Consider the following 9,084-nt stretch of genomic DNA (forward strand, 5'->3'; position numbering starts at 1 on the left):
CTGCTTACAAAGACACAGCCCTTGCAGAGAACGCCAGGGAGCTGCATGTGAAGTTTAGAGTCAAAAGCTTTTCTAAAATTTAATATTTTTTTTTATTAAATTGGAAAAATGGTACAATACAGATGACTATCAGTCAATCATACGCTACTTTGCAATTCCATCTTAATGGACTCATGGTCCAATTCAATTCTCTATACAGGAATTAAAAAAAAACATCTCAAGTATTCGCATAATCTGTCAATTTTTATTAACTGGGTTAGGGAAGGGTTTTTATCAGAGCACATTATGAAAACATTAGGACATTATAGACAGGCGTGAGATAAGCGTCAGACGGAACAGATGAAGCAAGTCCCTCAGCCATCTGAGAAACATTAATAATGAAATATTGCAGAAACAAATCTTTGTTAGGGTTACTGGATGCAAAGGGAAAAGCGGAGGTCTTGGCGCCCCCTTGTGTTGCAAAATGAACCTGCAACTTCATTTCATTTTGCTCTGTTTTCCTTTTGAAGTTGGGAATTCAGGCCCTTGCCCCTCCCTGTGCCTCAGAAGTAATTGTTTCCCCAAATCATTGCAAGCCCTCTCCAGCAATCACTTCCCCATGCACCAATAACTTTCAGGACCCTATTTGAAAACCAATTCTTGCCCATTCCTACAGCCCCCGCATTCTATTCCAAAAGTTGGCAGATGCCCAATGTAGAGCCCGCCCTGAGTCCTCCTCCCCCCAAGTGTGAAATGAAATAAACCAGTCCTCCCTGCCCCTCTTCGGGCTTAGAGGATGTGGCAACCCTGGCTACAAAGCCGGCTATTCTTTGTCTCATATGCACTTTTCTTCTGCGCCTAACTGAATATCTGCCATTTTTTCATAACTTAACACAAATGCCTTTATCCACCTACTCCCTCCCACACCTGCCACTCACCAGCTCCCCCAGATCAACTGGTCAACCTGCTAACCCATTTTTACACTTATATGCCAGGAGAGACTGGAGCAGAGACGTAAATAATACACCTCAACCTACAACAATCCAGGTTGAAGTTGTAGGCAGAATTTCAATGGCTGGCCAGAAGAGGGAGAAAAAAAAATATATACACAACATGGGTCTGGACAGGAGATAGAGAGGGAGAAGAACCCGGTGGGAACTGGGTGGTTTGTTTACTTGGATTTTCCAACTGGTCCGATGGATACGGGGTCCGTTTGCACTTGAGCATCCAACATCCGCTTTGGTCCCTGGAGAAAAATATGAAGGAGCCAGTATGAGGCCAGCAGTTGCAAGGGCCGCTTTCCACATAACTTCTTCTGAGCTAGGTTCTGTGTTATGTAAATATGCTGTGTTCATGGATGGATGACCAGCTTCCATACCTAGTGACATTGCTTCCTGGGTTTGTGAAATCTTAGACACGTTATGATTAAATTTTAAAATGGGGGTGCTCAAACCCATCTCTGAGATAAAGTGTGCTGAAACTGTGACACTGTAGAACAGAACTGGGGTCGGAGGTGAGGGGTCGGGGAGGGGAGGGATGTAGTTCATTCTACATCCCTAGTCACTGTCAATAGCTCATTCTTTCAGGTTCTGACAAAATGGTGCCTTGATTTGTTCCCCAGCACTATCTGAAATGACCTTATTCTCTCTTATCTGACAGCCCCCTCCTCTGTGGGTCCACTCTGATGCCTCCTTGGGGCATGCGAGGGCCTGGCATGTGGAGGTTGCACCTCACTACTGTCCCAGTGTGGCAGGTGGATGCAGAGTGCAGGTGCCATTAAGACTGTACTACTGCACTCTCGTCATTTCTGTTAAGTGTGACATAGACATAGTCTAACCAGCCCTTCCTACATACAGTTCTGTGAACTCAGACTAGTGCAAATGGTCGTTAGCACCACCTAAGCCAAAATGTGTATCCCCCCTTGTCTCTGCCCATCTCCCAACCAACAGACCCGCTTACAAACCCTCACGACACCTGATATTTCCCTATTCTACAGTTTTGCTTTTTCTAGGATCCTTTTTGTGTGTGTTTCTTTTATTTTTCAGAGAGCATCCCATTGGATAGCCCCAGCTTTCCTGGAGTTCACTATTTAGCCCAGGTTGGCCCTAGGCTCATAGGGATCCTCTGTAAAGTTAGGATTATAGACCTGCACCACTGCTGAGATTTTCTAGGATTTCAGACCAAGGAGTAACAGAAGCCTCAGCCTTTGAACACAACTTCTTTCTTGTCATGCTTGGGTTGAAATTCATACATGTTACATGGATCAGAGATACTGTGACTGGTGGCTCTTTTTGCAACCTTATAAATAGAACCTTATAACACAGGATTGCACACAGAAAACAATAAAGGAACATACAGCACAGTTGAGTACTGTAATTTAGTTAAGTTATATGTAGCATAAAGGGTATAGTATGCTACAGAGGGCATGTGCATAGCTATATGATTACTATACATAACATTAGTGTATGTTACATAGCATATACATACTATCTGCTATGGTCTAGTATAGGAAATATAACAGTATAGTTTTGATTAAGTGTGTGTGTGTGTGTGTGGTATGCGTGTGTATTTACATGCTCACATGTGTATGGTACACATGTGACAGCTACAGGTTGATGCCAAGTGTCTGCCCCAATTGCTCTGACAGTGATGGAGGCAGGGTCTCTCACTTGAGCCAAGAGCACACCGAGATCCGGTTAGTCAAGCTACCTTCCTGCTCTAGAGATGCCCTGTCTCTGCTTCCTTGTGTGCTGGGGTCACAGGACCATGTAATTACACGTAGGATTACATACCCTACGGCACTCACATTGGTCTTGGGAATTCCAATTCCGATGCTTTTATGGGATGCTTGGAACAAACCTGATTATCTTGGTCACTCTGCCTAAAACTGCAACAGCAAAAGGAGTTCTTCCGCCCCCATCAGTCCCAGTTGCTCCTTTGGTGGAGAGATGATCCAATCGAGCATTTACATCCCCAACAGATTCAAGACATAGACCATCAGCCTGAGGCTGGCTCTTTAAGTTCGTATGTCACAAAAGTACCATGTAACTGAGTGGCTAAATACACCAAAACCTAACAGAAGAGTATATTTCATGAAGCAAATAGCCCAGCCAATCATAAACAGGTTAGTTTTGGCCAATCAGAAGCTGGCAGTTTATCATACCCTGTCCAAATAAGGTAAATGGTACATCAATCCACCGTGACACCACTCAGTGATTACTGATTATATCTATGTCCAGCCTGTAAGCTGGTGGCTCAGTGATTACTGATTGTATCTGTGTCCAGCCTGTAAGCTGGTGGCTCGTAGGGCCAAGCTGGGCTCTAGGATCCTCTTCTGGTTCGGGGCTCTGCCTGATCCACGATGGGTCCTCCTTCAGATACTCCATATTAAATCTGTTGAGTTTTTCTTTTAACACTCAATGATGACAAGGTACAAATGGGTCTGTGCTGGTTAGTTCTGAAGTTTGACATAGCTAGAGCCATCAGGGTAGAAGGAGCATTATTTGAGAAATTGCCTCCATAAGACTGGGCAAGTCTATGGGGGCATTTTCCTGACTGCTGCAGGCGGTGCCATCCCCTGGGCTGGTGGTCCTGACTGCTGTAGGTGGTGCCATTCCCTGGGCTGGTGGTCCTGACTGCTGCGGGCGGTGCCATCCCCTGGGCTGGTGGTCCTGACTGCTGTAGGTGGTGCCATTCCCTGGTCTGGTGGTCCTAGGCTGTGTAAGAACGCAGGCTGAGCAAGCCATCAAGAGCAAGCATTCCTCCATGGTCTTTGCCTCAGTTCTCGCTCTCAGGTTCTTGTCCTGACTTCCTTCTACAACGAACTATATAAACTGCCAGAAAAAAAATAACCCTTCTTCCCCAGGCTGCTTTTGGTCATGGTGTTTACGACAGCAATAGAAAGCAAACTGATGCAGAACAGCTACAGCTGTTACCATGACATCAATGCGACAATGGGGGAAACTGAGGCATGAAGGAGTTTGGATTGAGTGACTCAGCCAAGGACACAGAGCTAGGAGGCAGCCAGAGCAGGACTGCAGACCAGCCAGGTGGAGTGGTCTGGCAGCACAGGTGCTTGGTCTTGCTTCCTCCTGGCTGTCCCTGACGCTATTTAGATCATCCTGTCCCTAACACTGGCATCTTCATCCTTCCTGCCTCTAACCTTGAGCTCCAGAACGGCCTGCATGTCTGTTGCTCTCTGTGCCTAGAACAGTGCCCGGTACCCGGCAGGTGCACAGGAATCATTTGTTTGCCAGCTCTCCAGTGAGCTCCCACTTTGGAGTTGAATACCACACCCCTTAACCAAGAACTGAGAAAGAAGCCACGGACACGCCATCTGCTTACCAGGCCCTTCAGAAAGCCCCCAAGGGACTGTCGCCGCTTCTCAGACCTCTTTTGGGTCTTGTCCCCAGTCTGCAGCGCGCTTGCCTCCGCCGTGGGCTGCTGCACACACGGCGCTGGTTCTCTGGCTTCCTGTTTGCCATTCTTCTGCTTGTTGCTCTCGGCCACCGACTTCTTGTCCTTCGAGGTCGTTTCCTTGGTTTTCTGGGCTGTTCCCACAGGCTCCGGCTCTGGGGGTGAGGGTGTCTTCTCCACAGAGTTTGATGTCTACAGCAATTTCAAACAAAGCCCCTGTTTAGTGTCTGAAAGATGATTTTATTTTTTACAAAGATTTCTTTATTATTATAAGTAAGTACACTGTAGCCGTCTTCAGATGCACCAGAAGAGGGCGTCAGACCTCATTACAGATGGTTGTGAGCCACCATGTGGTTGCTGGGATTTGAACTCAGGACCTTTGGAAGAGCAGTCGGTGCTCTTACCTGCTGAGCCATCTCACCATCCCTGAAAGATGATTCTAGCAGAGATACTCAGATGTTTGAAATGAGTTTGGGTAAAATGGGGGGAAAGGAAAAAAAAAAAAAGAAATCATCAAGGCTGTGCATAATAGGTGGTCTTTATTTACATATTTATTTTGCAATAATCCATTACTCAACTATGCTTTCCCTGAAAGAACTCTCTCTGTTCTTTGGCAAACTACGTACATCACTTGGGCTGAGCCACTTAACTCCCTAGAGCCTCGGTTTCTCCATCTGTGAACTGAAGCAGTAATAACAGCTACCCCATGACACCCCGGCAAATTAATCCTACTCCAGGTATGTGGCCCACAGCCTGGCCAGCATCAACAGTATATATGATGGGGCACATACAGTTCTGATTGGCTTAGGATAGCTGAAGACAGCTCTGATTGGTTCAGGATAGCTCAAGGCAGCCTGTTCAGTTGATCTGATATCAGAGCTTTGCTAGAAATAATCGAGAGACCTGGCTTCCATTCCATCAGATTTGAAGCTATAAAAATATAAGCCTAGGCCTTTAAGACCACATTTCAAGATAAAAAAATATGCCTCGACAGGAGGTCGACACAGAAAAAAGCAGAGCTGAGAATGTGCGAGAGAAATCCATTGGGACGGTTGCACATGTACCCTTGGATCCAGCCAGCGTTCCTGGAGTTGAGAGGGTGTCCCATAATTAGCATAAGTGATATTTCTTGAGGGTGCTCATTTTGAAACTTATAATTACATATGCCTTAATATTTTTATGCAAAACTGTTCTTTTATTTCATGAAATGGTAGTTTAAAAAATGCTTACTTTTAGTTTTGAATGGACATCTTCCAAAACCAAAATGAGATATCCTATAGATTACCTACAATGTAAATGTTATTAAAAAAAACAAAAACAAAAAACAAAACATACAAACAAACAAAAACCCCAGTCCTATAAGGTTCTGGAAAAACCATAGCTACATAGAGCCAAAAACCCAAATCTGGTAGGATGCAGAAATATTTTTCTCATCATGTTTTTGAACTCAAATGTCCACCTGTATAGAGAATATAAAAGCAGAAAAGGGGAAATCTATTCCCTGGCTGTGAGTGAACTGAGGCCCAGGTAAGTTCTCTGGTGTCAGATGAACACAGGACTTAGTAACTTCGGCTTTTGTGCAAGGGAGTAGATGGAGAAATTTGAGGAGCTCATTGTCACACACATCATCCCATGGGCTAGGGGATGCTCAGCTAGATCCCAGCTGGGAGACATCATGTCTCTACACGGCCAGTGCCAGCCTCAAACTTGTGGTCTTCCTGGTTTGGCTCTGCCTGACAAGTGCTGGTGTTAGAATTACGGACCCGTGCCCCTACGTGGGGCTTCTGAGACCTTGCCGATGAACTCTTGTGAGATACAATCCGTATTAGCTTTAAAACAGCAGCTTTGAAAGTCACAGTAAACCTTGCAAGTATAACTACTTCCTCATGGATACATTTGACCCCCTTAATACGGGTCTACAAACTCGAGTTTGTGAAGTCTAGACTTGTACCCAGGCAGGAAGTCTGACGGCAGAGCCACAGTGTTAAGGGAGAATAGAAGCTCATGTTTTGCATCCCTGAAGGCTGCACCGCCCTGAGAAAGCCACAGAAGACAAGTGGAGTGGTTGCTCTGAATCCACGCTCCTGGAGACTGCAGTTTCCCAGGAAACATGCTCATGGATGTAGCCAGCACCTTTCAAGTCATTCTGCAAAAAGATCCCTAATTCTGTCATTTCCTAGCAGGGCTAAGGCTTGAGGAGAATCTCTGAGTAGCACAGGAAGCCCAGAGCAGCTGTCTCCTCTGGAGGAAGGGAACCCCAGGCACAGCATCTCTTGGAAAGGCTAGGAACCTGTCCTGTTGTGTGCAAACCCCTGAACTTCCACAAACTGTGTGGAGCATCGAGCAGTGACTCAAAAGCTCCTTCTGGACTCAGAGTTCTAGCATGTCCTTGCTATGTGAACAGGCATCAAAGAGTTTCTTCATGACCTCTTCTGTGTAAGGTCACCTGAGGGTCAAAGCGCCACATCTGGTTCCTGCGGAATGCCAGATTCAAAGTAGAGATCAGCTTGGGTATTCTTAGAGAGAGGTGGTTCCAGGGCATGGGACTGACAGTCTGATGTTCAGGCAAGTCCCTGGCTAACAGAAGAGCTGGCCAGCCTCTTCCCACACGGCCGGCCTGCAGTTCCTCCTTCTAAGAAACTGGGAGGCTCTGATTGTAGTGTACAGATTAGGGAATGGGAAACAGTGAGCCAGAGCCACACACTAGAAGCACACACTAGGGGTGCACACTAGGGGCACACACTAGGGGCACACACTGGGGCACACACTAGGGGCGCACACTAGGGGTGCACACTATGGGCACACACTAGGGGCACACACTAGGGGCATACACTAGGGGCGCACACTAGGGGCACACACTAGGGGCATACACTAGGGGCGCACACTAGGGGCACACACTAGGGGCGTACACTAGGGGTGCACACTAGGGGCACACACTAGAAGCACACACTAGGGGCGCACACTAGGGGTGCACTGCTCACACTGCCCCAGCTGCAGGGACCCCCCTTCTCTTCTCAGGGAAAACTTCATCTGGGGGGCGGTTTTCCTTGTTATTCTGTCTCTCCTTAAGGTTTAGGATGATGGCTACTGCATTTCAGTCAAGTCCTGGCCCTTGGAGATCCTGTCCTAGTCCCCCGCACTCCCCTTTTGGAACACTACTCTGATACCCTCTTTCTGCCTCTTTCTGGTGACTCGGGGAGCACCATGGCTTCCATTCTTTCTCCAGTACCAGGGAAGAGTGGTCACACAGAGGGCTTTTCTTAAAATGTGTGGAATGACTGACACTCTGTGACCCTGAAGCCTTCCTAGATCACCATGAGTCAGGACTGGGCTGTACCAAGGACCAGCAGTTGCCAGTGGGTATCTGTGAGAGAACTTCGGGCAGGCCCCTGGGTGCCAGCGAGTATCTGTGAGAGAACTTCAGGGAGGCCCTTGGGTGCCAGTGGGTTTCTGTGAGAGAACTTCGGGCAGGCCCTTGGGTGCCAGTGGGTTTCTGTGAGAGAACTTCGGGCAGGCCCTTGGGTGCCTCTTTCCCACCATGCTTACAGTTTCTTTTTAGTGGCTTAGGAATGAATTCATGTACTTGTGCATATAGGTATGTGTACATGCATGTATATAGGTATTACTGTATAAGGATGTATGTATCACGGTTAATGTATACATGTGTGTATATATGGATGTATTGTTTATTTCCCTAGTGCATCCCTAGATCCGTGGGCTGGAGACATGGCTTGGCTGTTACTAGCTCTTGCTGCTCTCACAGAGGACCTGAGTTCAGTCCTCTGGACCCACACCAAGCACAGCTACCTGCAACTCCAGCTCCATGGGAGCTGGCGCCCTCTTCTGACCAAGCACCTGTGTTCACATGATCATACCCACATGAAGACAAAAGCATAATTAAAAGACACATAATTAAAAAGAAAATAAATCTAAAATCTAAAAGAGAATCTGATTATTATTTTGATTTTTTTTTCCAAGACAGAATTTCTATGTAGCTCTGGCTGTCCTGAAACTTGCTCTGTAAACTAGGCTGGTCTTTAAACTTACAGAGATCCTCCTGCCTCTGCCTCCTGAGTGCGAAGATTAAAGGCCTGGGTCACCACTGCCCAGCTGTTATTCTAATTTAGGCAGGTGCTCTAACACTGAGCCACATCCATACTTTATACCTTTCAAAGGTTTAAAGCAGGGCATTGACTACTAAGTTGCCCAGGGTGTCCTTGAACTCACTCTATCCCTCAGCCTGGTCCTGAACTTTCAAATCCTCTTGCTCTAGCTCTTCAAATCTGTGTCACCAAGCCTGGCTTAATCTGATTATTCGCTTGAGAACAAGAATGGATTTGTTATTAAATACTGAAGACTTGACTGTTCTACCTCGAGTCTGACTCTTTTTCAAAATTCAACCCAGAAATGGTTCACATGCGAACCATCTAAGCAGGAAGTGGAAGAAGGTGGGCGGCTACCTGAGGCTAGGCGTGCTACCTGAGGCTAGGCGTGCTATCTGAGGCTAGGCATGCTACCTGAGGCTAGGCGTGCTACCTGAGGCTAGGCGTGCTACCTGAGGCTAGGCGTGCTACCTGAGGCTAGGCATGCTACCTGAGGCTAGGCGTGCTATCTGAGGCTAGGCGTGCTATCTGAGGCTAGGCGTGCTACCTGAGGCTAGGCGGCTACCTGAGGCTAGGCGTGCTATCT

At 47.0% G+C, this 9,084-nt stretch overlaps 1 protein-coding gene across 2 annotated transcripts in view; it reads right to left on the reverse strand.

Moving 5' to 3' along the window:
• Positions 1-224: 224 nt before the first annotated feature.
• Positions 225-9,084, reverse strand: part of Bcas1 (breast carcinoma amplified sequence 1) — a 79,134-nt gene continuing 70,274 nt past the window's right edge. For both annotated transcript variants that reach the window (XM_031372875.1, XM_031372874.1), the window contains 2 exons: positions 4,324-4,587; positions 225-1,225 (listed from right to left, as the gene is read on the reverse strand). In XM_031372875.1, coding sequence (XP_031228735.1) covers positions 1,151-1,225; positions 4,324-4,587 — 339 coding nt within the window. In that variant the 3' untranslated portion in view covers positions 225-1,150. The remainder of the gene's footprint in view (positions 1,226-4,323; positions 4,588-9,084) is intronic.

The sequence above is a fragment of the Mastomys coucha genome, unplaced genomic scaffold, assembly GCF_008632895.1.
Source record: "Mastomys coucha isolate ucsf_1 unplaced genomic scaffold, UCSF_Mcou_1 pScaffold15, whole genome shotgun sequence".
NCBI classification, from domain to species: Eukaryota; Metazoa; Chordata; class Mammalia; order Rodentia; family Muridae; genus Mastomys; species Mastomys coucha.